This window comes from Polyodon spathula, chromosome 4 (assembly GCF_017654505.1).
Source record: "Polyodon spathula isolate WHYD16114869_AA chromosome 4, ASM1765450v1, whole genome shotgun sequence".
NCBI classification, from domain to species: Eukaryota; Metazoa; Chordata; class Actinopteri; order Acipenseriformes; family Polyodontidae; genus Polyodon; species Polyodon spathula.
The window spans coordinates 44,585,239-44,605,762 of NC_054537.1; the positions used below are offsets into that span (position 1 = coordinate 44,585,239).

Genomic DNA, 20,524 nt, shown 5'->3' on the forward strand with positions numbered 1-20,524 from the left:
ATACAGAATATAAACAGTATTTATGTTAACTACTATCAATGATTGACAGCATAAACTAAAATGTAGACTATATATTGGAATGCCCTTTGTGCTTCCACTCCAGACTACTCAGCAGACATTCCTGCAGGCTTTATGGCATTTATGATATTGAGAAATGTCATATAAATTGCCAGTTATTGTCCTCTCCTTACATGGAGCCAATACTTATGCCAAAATAATTTATATTTGGTTGTGTTCCAGATGTGTTAAATGACTTGGTTCTCTAGGAGAGTTGAAACAAACACGACATTTTTTTTTTTCTTTCTGAAGCAGTATTTATTTTTCTGCAGTAAGAGCATATTGGTTGTTGTTATCCATACTTTTGTAATCTCATTACAAAATGAGAGTCATCCATATTCATAGACTCACATCTGTAATTCATATACATTCATTGAGTTTCATCTGTATGTTTTTATCCAGTCAAAATATAAACTGAAACCAAACTGCTGCTACTAGCATCTAGAAGTGGTCTTACCTGAACTACATCCAATACACATACTCACCAGCTACTCAAGAGTATTTCCTGTTTAAGATGTACATGCAAAATAATTTATTTAAAACTTGAATCTGAATATTTTTACTCCATTTACCGTCGATTAAAAAATGATCAAATTTATATATTCTGCACAAGTTTAATAGCTTTTTCACATGGCCAGCTTTAAATAGTTTTACTCTTGACATGATCCAAGAAATTACTAATGGCTTTAAATCCAATGCCTGGAGCCAGAATAGATTATTTCCCTGCATAATCAAATAGGATTTTGCTCCTAATAATTTCGTAATACATTGCATGACCTGTTACAATGCTAGTAGGATGATCAGGGGTTTCAGCTTTTATTAAAAAATTGGCAAAGTCCATATCCAAGAGACATTTTTTTTGTTCATTCTGTGGTATGAGGGAACTACAAGCGATGTTCCAAGGTGTATCAGGGAATCACATGATTAGAAAAAGCTTGTCTCCTGGGAGCTAAAGGAGTGAATTTGCTATGATGGGGTATTGAATCAGCAATGAATAGCTTGCAATGAATCACAGACCACTTATTTTATGCTGGTGGGAAAGCAGTAGGTTAATGAAAGCTTGGGTCTGCCACACTCCTACTCACATGATTGCATACCAGGAAATGAACTACATAGCCAATGTAAAATGTTAACTTTTCCATGGGGCACCCAGTGTAGTCAATTAAAAATATTGTATTTTAATAAAGCAGGCAGATATAGTATTTGGCAGACTGAGGATCTTGTAAAGATGTAAGAGCTAATATGTAGGGGTAGGTGTACAAAAATGACATTTTAACCTGTGTTACCTGATCTGAGAATAGGGTTGCCAACAGGCTCCAGAATCTTGGAACACTTTAAATAAAGTCAGGTTTTGTAACTCACCTCTCTAAACTGCAGTGTACTCAGTAAAGTGAGTGTGAATTTAGTTGTTACCAAAAGCACACACATGCCTGCGAGGATCTTTTCCAGCCATCAGACCTATACAGCAGCTGATTGGCTTTCTGAGTCTCTGACTGGGCGGGACTGTGTGAAGCAAGAAATATTAAACACATAGAAACTTTACCTGCTGTCACAAGGTTAAATGAAAGAGTCCAGTTGAGTCCAAAGTTAACTATAATAATGGTGTTGCACTATTTTGATAGATATTGTTTACTGTATAAAAAAATTCAAGCAATACGATTAATCATTGTTACAGGGCTCTCTGAATACAGTAGTCACCACAACAAAACACATTTACTAAACTGCTGAAGCAATTCACACTCACTTTATATTTTGAATACATTGCAGATTAGAGAGGTGAGTTAAAAAACCTGACATTCCTTAAAGTGTCCCAAGATTCTGGAGCCTATCTGACAACCCTATCTCAGAGCTATGAGGAAAAAATTACCGTGATGAGTGACCTGAATCTCCCTGCGAAATAAAACCCACGTTGATTTAAATGCACCTTGTTTGTAACACATATCAAATAGGCTACAAAATAGCTTTAAAATTATTTTAATAAAACACAGCAGTTCCCAAATTGTTCAACTTGAGTAACAATAATGTTATTACATTTAATTTATTTAATTTAAAGTATAAGCAAGTTGTTGTTCAACATCAGATGTCCTTGACCATCTGACAGTTGTTCACACACAAAAAAAAAAAAATATATATATATATATATATATATATATATATATATATATATATATATATATATATATATATTTTCTCAGGTATAATCTCTAGAACATGTCACAGAAAAAGCAACAAAGCACAAAAGTATACAAGTTTGCAATTACTATATATTACAGGTTTACTACATAACTTTACTCCATAAAAAACATGATGTGAATGTGTTGTTGCATACGGGGGAATGTTTGCATTCAGCTGCTGCGTGACGTGTTTAGTGCGTGCGCCACCAGTAGAGAGTTGAGAGCATCGACAGAGTTCAGCAAACGTTTTCTTGTTATTAAATACAAAAGTTATGCTCAATTTGTATCTTTTATTTAAAGAAGAACTGTACAGAACTGTGTGTATCTGGGCGGATATAGGATTTGGATTCAGTTTACTGAATCTTAAGTATTCGGGCCGAATCCGAAACCGAATCCTGGATTCGATGCATCCCTAGTTCCGACACTTAGCAAAGTATACATTTTGTTGTATGTACTAAGAGAAAATTTATTAATGAAAAGAGCAGCAATATACTAATTTCAATATGTGTTATGCCTTCTTAGCAAGATTTCTACTGCGAGAGTCATGTGAAATTTTTCAAGTAAATAGCGGGAGTTGAGTTGTGGTTTGATGCAGCAGAGGGTGCCTGAAGTATATCGTCTATAACGCCTGGGGATGCCTGCACATCACTGTCTGGGGTTGCCAGTCAGCCATCGCAGGGGGATGCCCATACGCTACTGCTGAGAGAGGCATTCCCTGGAGGTCATTTGCTGCTGACCTCCAGGGATTTGCTGGGGTTGAAGGAGCCAGCCTTAGAGCTCGCAGCACATCTGCTGGCAGCATTGCCGCTGGCAGTCTTTCCGCTGCCAGGGGTGCCACGGGAGGAAGCAGCCTTTCCGCTACCAGGGCTGCCTAGGCTGGGAGCCATTAAAGTTCAGACTGAGTTAAACTGAGTTAAACACCCAGATTTATGCGCCTTGCCAGAACTACATTGGAGCATTATTTGCAGTGATTATAGAGATCTTGGTACTGTTATAAGTTATTCATTTAGTTTATTTAATTTCTTATCTATTGTAAAAGCAAACAAATTATTATGAAGTTTATCACTGAAGTAAAGAACAAGGCTTAGTAAAAAGCAACACTCTTTTAAGGATGTGTAGTCTAAGTATCTTTAAGCAATACACTGTAATAATCAGGGAAACAAGGCTACTTTTAGAACACAGAAGCATTTACCACATTTTAACTTATTTACATGTAATGTGCATTAATATACACTGAGCAAATTCATCAAAGACCACATTTCGTAAAGCAGGTTTTAAAGCAGTTTCTTTTAGCAGTCAGTTAAATGGGAAATAGCTGCTATGCATATATTCTCTTTAGAAAATCAGTGAAAAAATGTGTACAAAAATAAATCTAGAGCCTTTTTATTTCAGCCTTTAGTACCAGTACCATGGTTTTCTTAATATAATACCAAATGTAGCCATGACTGAAAACTGACACGTTGTAGGCTGTAAATTAAACACTGCATAACTGTTCTCGTCTTGTTCATATGCAGTTATCAATTTTTTTTTTACGTTTCTGGCTTTAATATATTCAAAGGGAGTTTATTTTTTCCGTCATACTAGTCAAAGAACCCAGTGTTTTAAGGAACATCAGTAGGATTCTTGTTAATGCAAGAATGTTTTCTATGTATCAGCCATTTTAAATTTTTGTGCTGACTGCAATATTTTTGGCCTTCTCTGTATTACATTCAAAATTAGGTTAAGCGTTTTAATAACTTACTCTTTTTGAAGAGCGGCTGTGGCAGAGCAAAGCTCTGCCCTTTTAAATTGGCAGGGATGGGGTTAACTTCCCCTGCCTGCCTGGGTTTATTATGTTCAGGTGGCTGGGGTTGATTAGTTGATTAGGTTGATTAACGATCAATCAGCGCCCAGCCACCTGATATAAAAGGAGGCCTCAGCTTCTCATTTGGAGGAGGGAGCTGAGGAAGCAGGTTGGTTTTTTTGGTTGTGTAGAAAACTTGAATCCAGTGAAGGCATTGCCCAGCCTGGAAACTGTTATTTTTGTGAGTTTTGTTTTTGCTTTATTTGTGTTTGAGTATTTGTTATTTTGCCCGTGTGCACTTTATTTTTGTTTATTTATAATAAAATAGTTATTTTTTTGAACTGCAGTCTGTCTCTGGGCCTCTATCCACTCGCCAGCCTGCCACAGCGGCTAATATTTTTTTTTCTTATAATAAGAATAATGTGTTACTCTGAAGTGTCATGAAAACCATAAAAGGTCCTGCAAATTTCGAATTATTTTCTGTAATAAACGTTCTGTAATAAATATGAACACTATAATAAACAGAATTTACAGCTATGTCTAACAGTGGTGCTTGGCAGAGCGTCTCTGTATGTGCCCGACAATTTGCATTAAGGCTAACCATTTTAGAGATTCTTAACAGTAAGAATGGGTAAAGCGTGATGGAAAAAGCTGATCTGCTGATTGGGGCACTTGGCTAGAAGTTTTAACTGTGGGACTGATTCATAAGAAGTGAAATGTAATCAATATAGGCTTCTGTATATTGACGCCAGAGCTCTTGATGAAGGTGAAAGCTTCTGGATAAGAAGCACCTCTTTATATGAAATGTCCAGCTTTGTTTTTCACCAGCCTGGTGTAATGAAAGTTAGCCCTGTATTCTGTGTTGCAGGGTTTCACTGCATTGGCACTGGGTGTAGCACTTCATTTTCTGGCTCACTCAAAGTTCTGCATGCCTAGACACCATGACCTGAGTTGCCCTTCAAGAATGTTCTAATTCAGAATTCCATGTGATGCTGGTAACGGACATTATTAAAGATGGACAATTAACAAGGCATTTTTACAACTATAAAAAAAGAGCTACAGCTGGTAAAACATGAACAAATCAAGCTGGCATACTGTAATAGATGCCGTTTTATGTAAATACAGTATTTGCCAATTTGTCAGTTCAGATGGTGTTAAAATGGTTGAATGAATGAGAATAATAATCTACCAAAATAAATTACTGGAGTTTATTATTTTCTCGTTTATTCTTCTAAACTATTACTGTGTGACATATAATAAAGATAAGAGCCAGGGCACAATTAAATCAATAACATTTGAAAAATGCCATACTCTATTGTGTTAGTCCAATCATATGCCTTTTCAACATACAACTATTACAGACTGTTACAGGTGTCCTATAATGTCTAATCTGTGTATCAGTGGCATAAACAGATGAACTCCATGTTTGCTCTATTTCATTGGGGTAATTTCCATCGAAAAAGAAAAATAAGTCTCACCTTTTTTTCACTCTATTTTGGTAGTACTTTCGGGTCGTGTTTGTTTCCATGTAGTTATTTTTTTTTTGGCAGAGAAATTCTCATTCCAAATGCAAATAACCTCATTAATATTAAATTGAGGGATGGAATATTTAAATGTTTCTGTCAGAGTTCCAATTTGGCCTTGCGCGACTGCTCATATCGTACAACTTTCTTTACACAAAGTTTTTAGACAAAGTGCAGCCTGTCTCATTTGGCATTACACAAATAATAATAATAAGCATTCCATAAGAAACCTCTGCATTATACAAGGATAGTGCACAGCGGAATCTTGTGGAATATTATTTGCTAAACATTTTATGACTGCATATATATTTAGTATATATTTTATCCAAAATGACAGAGACTAGTGCAGGGGTACTCAACAGACGGACTCCGTTCCAAATCCAGACCGCAAGTACATTTTGACCAGACCGCCAAGTCACATGCCAATCTATGTTTTGTTTGAATTCACATTTGAAATGCTGTGAAACTTTCAGACAACACATTTCTTATGAGAGTGTGGTGCGCTATGGTAGTGTACAATTAATTGAATCTAATTGCCATGGGGGAGAGAACAATCTTGGCTAAAGCAATCAGCTATCCGATGACCAATGATGAAGATAGCAAACGTAAGTGTAAAGAAGGGCTTTGTTATTTAATCTATTTTTTGCTTTATTTGTAGTAGCTTCAGTATTTTTTTATAACCTTGCTTATAAAACAACTTAACTATAAAGCACTTTTTATTAATCAAATGGTAATAATCTGAAACACTGAATAAATACTGTCAAGTAAACAAAATTAACAAAATAAAACACTGAATGAAGAGGTCTTTAAACGCATGTATGCTTTTTTCACTATTTGGTCAAAGAAGCTTGCCAATAAAGGATTGCTTGGCATGGCCTTCAGTTATAGCAGAACATTGGGCAAGGTTATGTCACAAACAGGATCTGCACAGCTGAAGTCCCATAAACATAATGTATGACCTCTGGGCATGTTTCCATGCAAAAAACCCAACTAGTTTTTTGTCAATTGTATGGCTTTTTAGTGTGAGAAGACTATTTACCCAACCCTTAAAGTCATACAGTGTTTTAGACGTGGACTTCCTATAGCGTGTGGAATGTGCATGGTACATGCATGATACACACATAAATAATGACTGTGGAAAGAGAGTGACGATTGTGTAAGCATGCTGACATTTCAACATTAACTACATACAAAATAGACCAATAACACACTTGGATAAACTCCATGTATAAGAATCCCCTTGCTACAGCTATTGTCCAAGAGCCATGACAACAGTATTATCAACATACAATATACTGTTACAGAAACTGTGTTTTCAATTTGAGTTTTGTGTGCTCAAAATAAGAAGAAAACCATCTGTCTCTGAGTGGGGGATTCCACACTTGAGTGGAAGCAGAGAAGACAAATGACTAATCAAATGCATGGTTAGTTTTGGTGAGAAATGGGTTTAACTCCTTGACCCAGGCTCCCACTAACAATGGCAGAGATGCCAAAGGCTGGCTTTCCTTAACAGTGAGGCTTAGAGCCCCAGAGAGTGAAATTCAAGGTCAAAGAGTGAGATTTTCCAGGTGTGGTGTTCGGTCATTGCTTAAGACAGGGACTCTTATCTTTGGTCCTTGGCGAAATCCAGGTTTTTAATCCAACCAGCACTTAATAGTTTGTTTTAAAATGTACACTGCTTAATATTGCATAAAATGTACACTGCTTAATATTCAAGTGATTTTAATAAAAACAATTAGTGGTTGGAACAAAAACCTGAATGATTGGAGATCCCTGAGGACCAGAATTAATAACCCCTGGTTTAGGTACACAGTCAGTGGACAGAACAAGAGAAATATTAAAAAAAACAAACTGTTTTTATATCAACCTAAAAAAAAGAAAAATGTTTTATCAATACAACAATATGTTTATTTTGCATGTCACCTTGTCATAGTGATCATCGTTTTGAAAAACACTACAGTATAAAAATTATTTGATTTGTATATTATTGTTCCTATTACCCGCTAACTTTCGATCAAGTCCTGCTCATTTTTTGGACAAACTCATTTTCTTTGACAGTCAAGTGTTCACACACAAAAACCCCTCCAACGTAGCCTCCTCTCTCCTCTTGCGAGCGTATAGATGACTGTAGTCTCCATGGTTACCACAGTACACAAGCTTGGAAAGCAGCTTTCTATGCTAGTCCCGTGCTTGAGACCCAGGATGTACTGTTGTCTCTTGCAGCCCCTGAGAATTTTTTTTTACATTTTTATATATTTATTCAAAATGGGCTACGGGTGCCTTATACAGGCAAACCGGATTTGACATTGACCCGAGTTACAAACATTAACGTCTTAATCAACTTTGTTGTTAAATCACAGATTTAATCTGCAATTAATGTACTCAAAATGTGTGAGATAATCATAGGAATGTGTGAGTGTGAGATAGCATGCTAATGTGAGTCTCACGCCCAATGCGTAACACTTCACATATCTGCAATGGGCCATGCAAACTCTTTTAAGAAAAACTACACTGCAGTGATTTGTATAACCACAATGACCTAAGTTATGCCTAAAATCCAAGCTTGTTCAAGTTTATCAGAATTGGATAAGTGTAGAATTATACTGATAGGCTCCATATTCATCTCCATATATCGACAGATTTTGAAAAAACTTAAAGAATGTCCTGACCAAGTTTATTTGGTTATCCAATTCTCTCAATATGTATAATGTATAAACGTTAAGTATCGCCTACTGCACTATATTACTGTTGCATTCCAGCTGGGAATAAGAAAAACCTCAGTGGAAGCATCCTTTGTGGTTTGGTCTAACTGTTACAGATCTGGACAGTGGAGAAAGCTCACACATGGTAGGAAATGCTGTCCTATCAACTATGAAAATGCGTTAGCCTACTAAATACATTGGACATTTCAAGCACAGAATAAGGACAAAGTATAATGGCAAGGCTTGTTTTCTGGACCACCTTAAATAAACTGAGTCATACTCCAGGCTTTTCAAGCCAGTTTCTCAATAGACCATTAATCTAAGAATGCAATGGTGCCATATAAATCCACTCTTTCTAGTGTGTCAGACTGTGTTTTGATAGCAGTGCACATGACAGGATCTATGTAGTTCTATGTGTGCAGAATTCAGCAATGCAGTATCTGATACATGTTAAACTATATCTAACCTTGGCAGTCTGAGGTATGTTTTTAATCCAGGACCAAATAACACAACCTGAGGCAACTTCTTCTCATAGAAGGTGACACCTTGATTTTCTCACCACATGGAATGGCACCATAATATGTAGGGGGCTGCCTTTAATAAAGATGGCTAAGCTTTGTGTAGAAATAAAATTAAGTTGTAATGAATCCATCTAGTAACATGGACATGCATCACTGCCAGGAAACAGCATTTTTCTTTCTCCCTGTTTCCAGATACTTCCTAAAGTTATGACACAGATCTGTCAAAGGGGTGCAATGCAGATTTCTATATACTGTTTGTTCATGTAAAGTACTCATGAATTTTACTAAAACTGACAAAGAAGTTCAGAGGAATCTGCAGAATGTTTTCGATTTTCTCTTAATGCAGCCTTTAGCATGGCAGCTCGGCTCTGATCACCAGACACCAAGCAGTACTCAGTGCAAACAAAAGCTTTGATTTTAAATATTAAACACATCTTTCTGAAGTGTAACTAAATGCGAAGCAATGCAAATTAAATCTGGAAACAGTTCAGTTTGACGTTCAAAGAAACACTTCAAGGATTGCATTCTAAACAAATGGACCGTGTAGAGAGGGTGGTATGCATTTAAAATTGCTTTGTAAAATTGTTGTAATTAATGAGGTCTTGAGAGCTGAAATGGCATTCTTTAGATGGAAAGCGCTGAGAGAAATTACCAGTGTAGTTTTGGGTCTGATGTATTTGGATTCAATAAATCAGTCAAGAATGGCAGAAGACAAATTATAGCAAAGGATGATAAAATACGTAAAATATGTTAAAGTTCAGGGGAAAGTTCACTGCTTTTAAAACTCAAGGGAAATGTAATTTCCACAGACATTTGCCATAGTAAACATACAACTAATAGCATATGGCTATTTCCATGTTCTATCACTAAGCATCTTTTTTAATATGCATCACTTTATGTAAAGCTATTTCATAAGCTGTTTTCCAGCTGTTGGAACTGCTTTGGTTGCGAAGGACAAGCTCCATTCCGTCTTACCCTCCAAACAAGGCAGACCTTTAGTTTAAATTTAGGCAACTAAGAAATTGAGACACAACTGATGTATTTTTTTCCACTGGAAAAATGTGGGCTATAGATAATTAATTTGAAAGTGAATGCTGAATTGCTTTGTGCAATAGGTCATTGGGACAGATGACAGAGGTTTCCCTTTACAAGTGTAATTTACATCTTATAAGACTTCTTTTGTCAATTGTGCACATATTTGACCTGAATGAGGGGCCTGCAATTACATCAGAATAAAGACAGAATGATATGACTTCTTGCTCTTGCAATGTAATGGCTGTTTCCTCTCTTACTCAACCACTGCTATCAAGACACCTTTCTCCTGGATTTTCATTGAGCTGCAAAGAGCAGCCAAGCTAGAAGCCATAAACCTGGACCATAAAGACTACCTCACTTAAAATCATTTTTCCAAGAATAAATGAACAGTTTTCATATTGTTCTATATTAGAAGCCTCTGGATATTTTGGGCTGCATAAATATGTTGTGTGCTATCCCTTGGAATTCAAACAATAGTATTCTGAAACTAGACACAGTATCAAGAATACCAAGAATAAATGTGGCTTTGATTAATTCTGTGGTAATGAAAGGCTACCTTGAGGCTGACGTTTAACTGCTATCATTGAATTAAAACAGATCAATTTTTAAACATGATCTTGATGTAATGAGCACAATGTTTAACCCTGTTAATCTACAGCATAATTGCTATTTAATAATGCACTGCTTTGAAAAAATGACTTTCTTTAATTCTGATATATTAAGTTCAATCGATCAGTTATGTGATATATTTTATACACAACATACCCCTGTGTTTAAAAAGCTATGAGCTGTGCTGTAAACAAAGTGTAACGGAACTGATAGTGTGGCTCAAATTGTCTTTTTTATTTTAACAGTTTGCTTCCAGTATGTAACTTTTTTTCTTGAGGCCTTTCTATATCAAGTGTCAAAACCTCCATCTGTTTCAGTCATATGCGGTTTTTTTCACAACATGGACATGGTTTTTCCTGTAGGGAATGAACTATGCGAAGCTTAGGGTTATACTTTGCAGGAAAACCAAGTCAAAAGATTGGCTTAAGAAACTAATGTTGTTGTTTATAAAAATAACCTTAAAAACCTGAACTAAGCCATAGCTGTATTTGGGAAGAACATGTTGGTAATGTGATAGCATACTTTCTTCCTACATAACACAATATAATAATCTGTGTTTTGGGTTTTTCTTTTTGCAGTTGTTGATGGAAGCAGATTCCTGCAGGGTCTTCAACAAAACACAACATTGAACATTTAATGTAGTCAACCAGAATGGGTGTGAATAACCAATGATATTACAAGGATCTATATGAAATCTCCCTTATTTGAAAGAGAGATAAACTTAGACCACCTATGATATGTGAAGAGCTTGTGTTTGTTTAAGAGAAACTGACTCTTTTGGCACTTTCCTGATTATTTTGTGTGGAGTAACATGGTCAGCAGAAAATGTCACAATATGGTGGCAATTCACCGTCCAATTACCAATTAAGCAAGAGTGGAAAATGTGATCAATGTTTGACTACCAGCTCTGCAAAGTCAATGTAATAAAAAAAGAAACCAACATTTTGTTAAACACTTGTAGTTTTCATAAACAATTTTAAAGGTTGGAAAGAATTCTAAAAATTATGCTGTAATTATAGATGGCCGTTAATAGGTTGTTTAAGGAGCATAACTCAATGTAGTGAATAAATTATTCAGGGAGGTACAATTATGCACTAAACTTCAATTGCTCCAGACTTTCTCCCTGCCGGTGTCAACTGCAAACCCAACATATTAAAACTACTGTATTTAGTGGAATGATCACATGATCATGCAAATTAGTCAGTTATTTAATGAAGCAATGGTTTTGGAATAAAAAGCAAAATGTAACATTATCTGTTTACAGGTACGTTTGGTCAGAAAGCAGTTCTTCATTTTCCATTTTACAAGCAACCCACCAGCAAACTGTAAAGTTACTGTATACTCTATGATTAAAGCTAGTTTGCTTTATTTACTTTTCTTGTTAAAAAATTACTAACACAACAAGAATCGCACGGTTTGCTGCAAGTTTGCTCAAGAGCACATTTCTTTAATCTGCCAAAGAGGAAATGGGGAGAATTGGCAAAATTATTAAAAGGTTATTTAAAACATTTAGGTGCGCTGAAAAGCTCCTTGCATAGGACACAGAACTCATATGAACCAGTCCAGTGAGTTTGCTCAGCTCTGAGTGGACAGTTGTTTCTTTGGTTGGTTTTATGACTGACTGATGTATAGACAGTGGTCTCAAAACCACCATCTACAGCTATCCGCAAGGAATGCCGTAACACAGACATTAAGCCAGGGATACAGTATTTTAGCTGATAGGACCAACAGCAATTTTTCAATAGAAACATGTTGACTGTTATTTATATGGGAGACATGAACAAAGCATGGTTGATGAAAATGGACTCACAAATCTTTAACTCACACTACTTTTTGTAAGTTCTTTTAAACATTCTTGAAGGTGGAGGCATCCAATGATGATTATACCACTGCCACTACAGGTCCTCCATCACGAGTTAAAAAATAGCACGCAGCACCTCTCCATGGATGAGCTCCTTCATATCGGCTAGGAAAGGTTTCCTACAGCAGACATTGAGTGATTATATAAGCACCCTGTGCTTTATAGCATCAATCAGTAGTATGACAGAATAGAACAAATCTAAATGGCACTGGATTGCCATCAGCAAAATCTGGGAAGCAGGACAGCTTTAACAAGCCTGTGCTGCAAAACATATCAAAAATTTTCATTCATCAATGAAGTTTCAGCAGAACCAGGTACAGCTGTTTTTGGACCCATTTCAATCCACGAGAAAAAACACAGAATCCACAGGTGAGCATGATTAAATGCAGCCAAATCAAAGTAAGGCAGCTTTGTTTACGGTACATAAAAAAAGAATAAGCTGAAGCGACCTCCTTACAAATAACTTAAAGTGATGTAAATTAAGAAAGTACATATTTTAAACTTAAAAGCTTAACTACATATTCGCAACTTAAAAGCATTTGAGTAGCAGAGCAAGTATGTCTACCAGAGTCCTATGCATTCATTGATATATTCATTTAAATTAAATTAATACGTAAAATATCCTGCATCAGTGAGTGAGGTTCTAAAAAAATGCAACAACAACAAAAAAAGAGAACTGCAAATAATATAAACATGGAGAATGAAAGGAAAGGTTTCAAAGAAGAAGAGCAACTTGTCACACATAAAGTTGTCATGCCTCTACTGCAAGACCAGCACATACTTTTCTTTTTTGCACACCTGCCTTCTTTGTTTAAAAAGAATTCCTGAACTGAATCTCAGCATCTTATATCTAACCATAACTCAAATATTGGTATCCCATGATCCCCCCCAGATCCATTTTCTCATCTGTACTTAAAGCTCTATAGCACTGCATCTGCCTATCTGAATGTGTAACTCTTTGCTTTTTGGTGATATGCTGGAGGAATACCACCTTTAAAACCACTGGAATTGGAACTGATCCAAAAAAGCATGATATGAGTTTCCCAAACCAAAAAAAGTAGGCACCGCTTTTATACAGCTTTGAACAAATTGTATTTAATGAACACCTGCTATAACGCACTGTTTGCTGGTGTCAGCTCAAAAGTGTCTGGGTGTCAAAGGAACGGTAAACAAGATATGAATCTGAAAGCAAAAAAAAGGAAAAAATGGGTTTGAAAAATTCTGCTTTCAAAATACACAAGCTAGACTTTTGACGCAGTTAGACCTTTTGAGACCTTTGTTTTTTATTTAGTGTGCCCAGCTATATTACCCCCAATTTTCTCCTCAATTTGGAATGTCCAGTTTTTTTTTATTATTATTTTTTCCCCTCACCGCGGTAATTCCCTGAACAGCTCAGGAGACCCGAAGATTCAGTGGGTGTCGTCCGATCTCACGACCGAGCCAGCTTCCTCTTTACACCCAGAAACTCAAGAGCTGATGTCACCGAGCTACCGACCTCTGGACAAATGTCAGCCCTGCAGGTGTCTGCCTTTGAGCTCACTAGGCCACTGGCCAGTAGGGTTTGCTGTAGTGCAATGAGGAGAAACTGTTCCTGCTGTTTCTGCCTCCTTAAGGAATGGGAGCACCATAGCCAACGTGACGCTCCCTTCAGAATCACCAACAAAGACTGGTCACTTCGCACAGCCAGTACGTGAACCTGCACTGTATGACTTACCCTGTGCACCACACCTTTGCATGATGATAATAATAATCTTTATTTGTATATAGTGCCTTTCTTAGTGGACCACTATCACAAAGCTCTTTACAATATACAAGACTAATGAGTGTGAACTATGCATCAGCTGCAGAGTCACTTACAACAACGTCTCACCCGAAAGACGGAGCACAAGGAGGTTACGTGACTTGCTCAGGGTCACACAATGAGTCAGTGGCTGAGCTGAGATTTGAACTGGGGACTCTGCTGATTACAAGCCTGTTTCTTTAATCACTGGACCACACAGCCTCCTATAAATGAGTCACTTGGGGACCCACTTAACCCACTTACTGTCATTTAATAAGTATAGACTGCCAAACACACAAAACACTTTTATGAAGGGTTTGGTGGTTCATGGTAATGCTAAACACTACCCATTAAAGTCTCATCTGAGTTAGGTATGTCAAAGGGATAAGGAACCAATGAAAGATGCACACCAAATTTATTTCAATTGCAAGAGGACACATTCTTTCCACACAAAATAAATTATTTTCATTCATGTCTCAAGATTTAAGTTTTTCACTTTAAAAAGCTGGGCTTTTGTTTGTAAATCTGTTTCCTTTTTTTGTTTACTCATCTGTTGTAAAGTAATTCTTGCAGAAAATAGTATTTTCTTTTCAGTAGCTCATTTTGTTTGAAGTCTACAATGTGTCAAATTACTAAACTGTCTTTAAATGCTTAACAGAATTATAATTTTTTAGTTCTTATTTTCAGCAGAACAAGCGTCACTATTTTATTTTGAATTTTGCTCTAGTGTTCAGTTTATGACTCACAATACACTTATCTGTTTTAGTTCAAAGTATACAATTATCAAGAACCAATTCAGAACAATAATTAAATAAGTTGTTTTGTTAGATTTATGCCTTTAGAATTGTTTTATCCTTTTCAGAAAATGTTATTTTTAATTTGCGAGGATAGGGCCCTTGTGTATAGATACCAGATATTAAATATCCACGGGACATATATTATATGAATAGTTCATAACAGGACTTAATAGGTAGAATATAGTTTCAGATAATTCAGTGTACAATTTAGCTGAACAGCACAGTTACATCAAGACAAAAGGTTCATCTGTTAATTTATTACAGCTAAATGTTTACCATTAAGTTCAAATGTCAGTGCTCTCAAACTACTGTAACTCTGAAAATGTTCTCTCTGCATATAATTAGTCAAATGATCATTTTCACTCATACCCTATTCACTGTGCCGTTCAAGTTTTCCTTTTGTATCTGTGTATTTAATCTCTGTAGCTTCTCAACTGATTAAGTTCACACCCACGTTTCTCATTTGCTCAAAAGTGAGCAGCTGCAGCATGTAGGTTTTTATACTGGCTTTCTTCTTATCCAGGTCCCTGACATAAATGAGCCTAAAACACAATAAAACCTAATAGGATCAACTGTAATCTTTGAGAGAGAAGAATGGTGCCTGGAGTTAAAAAAAAAAAAAAAAAAAATTGAAAGGAAAATGTTTTTTTTTTTTTTCGATCAACAGGAGTTATCTTACGTGTTTACTGAGTGATCCAAATTGACTCTTGGAACAACACAGCCTGCAAGTAAATTGAAGTCAAACTATTTAAAGAGTAAGTAGCAGGGTTCTGAAAGATACAGCATTACACATTCTCAAGTGTTGCATCTGTTTAAATAAAGTACCTGTAAATCTTCTTTTCATTGTTAACATCCTGATAGCTTTAAAGTCTGTTTCAATGCTCTTTTAAAAATGTCCACTGTGGTACACTGATAGTGTCAGGATTGTTGCCCACATTGTCAAACAGGCAACACAGCAATAATGACCCATGATGCGGTACAGAACTGAATAGCCAGAGCACTTCTTGTTATGTGTTTTTTTTCTGCAGTGACTTAGAGGACAGATCTCAAACCCCAGTGCACCACAGCGCCCATTTTGAAAAAAAGCTTTGAAACAGACTTTAAAGTTATAAGTGTAAAAAATTGTCAGGATGTTAACAATGAAAAGAAAAATTACAGGTATGTTATTTAAACAGATGTAGCAACACGTGGGGACTTGTAACATTATATTTTTCAGAACCCTGTTACCCTTGCAGCAATTTGTAACAAGCAAAATAAGTCAGAAAAGAGATGTTATACTTCATATTATAACTGTTCTTAAAGCCACTATTTATCAATGTATCATCACTAAACAGTGAAAATAGGATTTATCCACAGTGGATTGGTGGATCACTAAAAGAAAAATATCCTTTGTCCCTGACAGAATTTTTATTTTTTTTTAATAATTAATGTAGCAGTCAAGCTAAACTCCAACATCAAGGAATGGTAAGGGATGATCAAATATTAATCCCCAAGTGAAAACTTCCCACTCAATGAGGCAGGCTGGCAGAGAAAAACCCTTGGTGTAACACACTGCACATAACCCAACATCAAACAACTTTCTGTATTTTAACTTGGTCAGAAAAAAAAAAATCCAATAAAGTATATATTTATAAAACACAACATATTTAACCGTCCTTGCTTCGATTTTAAAGGATTTTGTCTTTATCCATGTGCTACATTTCGATTAACTGCAGGGCTTGTTTAATATAGCTCTTCCAAGGACAGAAATAAGGAACCTTTCTGAACCCATCCAAATCTTGAGGGTGTTTTCTTGGTCTTTGTGCCCTGGTTTTAGAGGACTAGCCAAATTAAATCACCTTTAAAAGTCTGGCATTTACTGAACCTCTTACAAACTCTTTCTATGTTATTTAATGTATTGGAACAAACGCAAGTATTGTTTTTTTCACTGGAGTGAAACATCATTTGTAACACCTCTTCATAAATCACATCTAGCTCAAATAAAAAGTCATTAGTAAAAATATTTAGCTTTCAAGAAAACTGCCAATCCTCAAGGAAACTGGCAATCCCCAAAAGCAGTTTTAGTAGCTTCATTTTGTAGAACCTTAGTGTATTTTGGGGGCTGGAGCTGGGGCTCCTCCCTTGTGTCATCCCACTAAAATACCTGTCAGTCACCCTATTTAAAATGTACCCAGCTCCATAATTCTCATCTTGTTCCCTTCCTCCTCCACTTTGCTGCATCACCTATGCAACGGTCCCCTCTGGGTCAAGTGATACTCACTTCCCAACCTTAGAGGTCAACAATGTCATCTCGCCCTCCAAGAGGAAGGTTCCTGCTGGTAAGAGGGGACCCCCAGCCAAAAAACATTAAATTGCATGTCATGTTCCATTCTCCTGCTTAAATCTATTTGTTTGCAGCCATGCCAGTCTCCCCCTTTGGCGTGCAAAGCTTGCTCCCAGTTTTCAAGCTAGTCATTGACTGAACTTATCAAAGGTGGCTCTTTCAGCTGGGGGGGGGGGGGGGGGGGGGGACCCTGGCCCTCTTTATGTGTTTATTTCTTTATCTTCTATCCGTCCTTAGTTTCTCCTTGGGGGAAGTTCCTCATTTCCCAGCCTTGGTGGTCAATCGTTTTGGCAGTTCTCCGAGTAGCCAAGGGGAAACCCCTATTTGTCACAAGCACTTAGTCTTTATTTTACTAGCCCCTTTATGCAGGCCTGGCTCCTGCCTCATGAATTACTGTATATGTTATATTTATTTCATCTCATGTTGCATATGATGTCCTGGCAGTATACTCTACCACAAGGGTGGGCAACTCCAGCCTTGGACAGCCATTCTACTCCACGTTTAATAAGTATAATGGGCTTGAATGGATCTAAAGAAAATGACTGCTGGGGGTTGCTTGAGCAGGTTGAGCTCAATAGCGTAATGTTTATGCCAACATCCCACTAAGAGACTTTGTAGACTTTGGCTCCATATTTTTTCCATCACACAAAACAAGTGGCTTTAGTTATCTCTGTGAGAAAATGCACTGTACTGAAGACATATTCTACTGTAAACTGACCACCCTGAAAAAGGAGACAGAGGTCTCAGAAAAATGACAAAATTACAAAATTACATTGTCAGATCATTATGTAAGTAGTGAACCATGGTCTTAGATGTTTAATACACATACAGAGCAAAATGATGATAGACTAAATTAGTCAATCTCTCAGGATGTTGCAACAGACTTGAAACCACCTTAAATATAAAATGCTATAATGTGAATGTTTTTCTAATATAATAGTATAAAAAACAAACAAACAAAAATCACTAAATAAATAGCCCTTTCATAATTTAATCATTTGTTTTTTTATAGTAATAAATAAAGCCAGGTCAGCTCTATTTTTTTTTTTTTTTTCATTTCTAAGAAGCCATGTGATGAGAGTATGATCGGTCCTTTATCAGACACTGATGATAGCTAATCAAAATGAAAACTGTTGTCATTGACTTGAATGTTAGTCCATTGCTGGTGTCAGCATGACAAGAACCAACCTTGGTAGTAAAGAGAGGTTGGGGGTCATGTCGACTGACCCCTTGAGCTCTTGAAAGTACATCAGTAGTATTGCTCACTGCCAGAGGATAATGTGCCCTCAGGTGAACTTCCCTCTGGAGTGCTTTTGACAACCTTCCCTAGAATTACAGATCTTCACACATTGAAACAAAATATGAAGCACAGCTCATGACTGCAAAAAGCCATATGATGATGGCAGTCTGTCCTGTACCAAACACATATTGTCTAACAACCTTTATGCATCGTACAAGAGCTTTGAAAACTAGCAATATTAAGAACAAAAAAAAGCCCATATAAAGCAGATTTGGTGACAAGAAAACGTCTACAGTACTTCCTTTAAGTATTTTATGCTGAAGTAAGGAAAATTTGGAGAAGACTTTGCTGACTACGTGAGTTCCATTTTACAGGCAATGTTCAATGCAATATAAGGTACCGGTAAGCGTTAATAACAGTTATTTGCCAGCATGGCAATTAATTAAGCTTTCGATGACGGAATGTACTTTTTTCAGAGTCGTTATGGAAAACCGTTACAACACGTATAACATGGTTCATTTGTTTGTTTGATCAATCTCCATTGCACCCAAGCAAGTGATTTATTAGCCTACCGAGTTTAAATATAGACATATTACTTCTACTACAAGAATGTGTAATTCTGATCTGGTTAGAGATGCTAAGAAATGTAACTCGCTTACATATAAATTGGGATTTTTCAAGCGCTTTCATTCAAAATCTCCAGAACGAGAGCTTAAATGGTTTTTAGTAATTTCTACAGAGATCCCCCAAAAGACGATTTTGTTGCTGAAGTGTTTAGTGTAACTATTTCTATTACCACGTTTTTATTTTTAAACGACAGACATTACATTACAAAGAAAAAAGCCATGGATTTCTCAAATATTTTCTACAGATTAATCTATCATATATTTTCAACATTGAGACAATAATATCTCCCCTTCCAACTATGTCAAGCAAAATCAACAATAAACAGCATTTGATTTCCAGACTGAATATTATCTTGCTTTGTTTATCTGCAAACAGACAAAACTTCATATGCATTATATCTGTCATCAGCATTCTTTCATTACATTAACCACTTCATTTGACATTACTCTGCAGCCAATGACTATACAAAAGAAAAGCATTCTTTAGTTTTTTTTCCGCCAATCCAAATTCCCTATATATATAATTATCAATATATATATATATATATATATATATATATATATATATATATATATATATATATATATATATATATATATATATAAACTTGTCATGAAAAGGGTTTGACTGAGAAGACATAAAAACAATGATCAGGTCATACCTTCCATAACCTGAGCTGCTGTGGATAGATGGAAGTGCCAGGACAAGAGCAGCAAACCCAGAGGCCACCGACTGAGCCTGGGGACAGAAAGAGAAGGTGTAACAGTGCCCAATGTAAAGCGGGGAAAGTCGTGCAAGAGTTGTAAAATAAATTATATGCTACTTACCCCGAAGTCATTTTAAATTACTGATAGTAAAAGCTTGAGTTTTCTTGTGCATATGTGCTTGTGGTGAGAGCTGGAACCCTCTATCTCTCTCTCTCTCTCTCTCCCTCCTGCCTGCCTGCAGTTCAAAATTAAACAAAGGCAGCTCTTAGTCCTTCAGTGACTCAACCAGCCCTCAAACAGTGAAACCTGATTCCTCTATTCCTCCAAGACCACCGCCTTAAACTTCTTAAACTAGCCCGCTCTCCCACCTAACTACTGCAACGACCCCGATCACCCCAACCCCTCTTACGACTTTGAGGAGCAGTACAGAATGTCAAACTGGCGTGAAAAAAGATGCTGCACTCTTTCAACCACTGTGTCATGTCACTAATGAAACTCCCACTTTAAGTACTACTATATTTTATATAGTTACGTTATATATCCAGAATTAAGGGAAATAGTGTAGTAAGGGAACGGTTCTATGATTTTTTTTTTTTTTTTTAAATATACTGATGCGCACAGACGTTATTTCAGATAGAATAACTGACCAGGTTTCTTTATTACCTGTCCCTTATTTACTCATTAATATATTGTTCAATCAGTAAAGTACAATATTTGCGGACTTATAATTTATACATTACAAAGCATGTAGTTATTATATGGTTTGATGCGATGACGGGATTTTC

At 36.4% G+C, this 20,524-nt stretch overlaps 1 protein-coding gene across 1 annotated transcript in view; it reads right to left on the minus strand.

Moving 5' to 3' along the window:
- The window catches only part of LOC121314571 (collagen alpha-1(XV) chain-like), a 107,149-nt gene extending 86,992 nt beyond the window's left edge, over window positions 1–20,157 (minus strand). Inside the window, exons 1-2 of the mRNA XM_041247986.1 lie at window positions 19,860–20,157; window positions 19,694–19,770 (exon numbers count right to left, since the gene is read on the minus strand). Of these exons, the coding sequence (XP_041103920.1) occupies window positions 19,694–19,770; window positions 19,860–19,870 (88 nt within the window). The 5' untranslated portion in view covers window positions 19,871–20,157. The remainder of the gene's footprint in view (window positions 1–19,693; window positions 19,771–19,859) is intronic.
- Window positions 20,158–20,524: the final 367 nt, after the last annotated feature.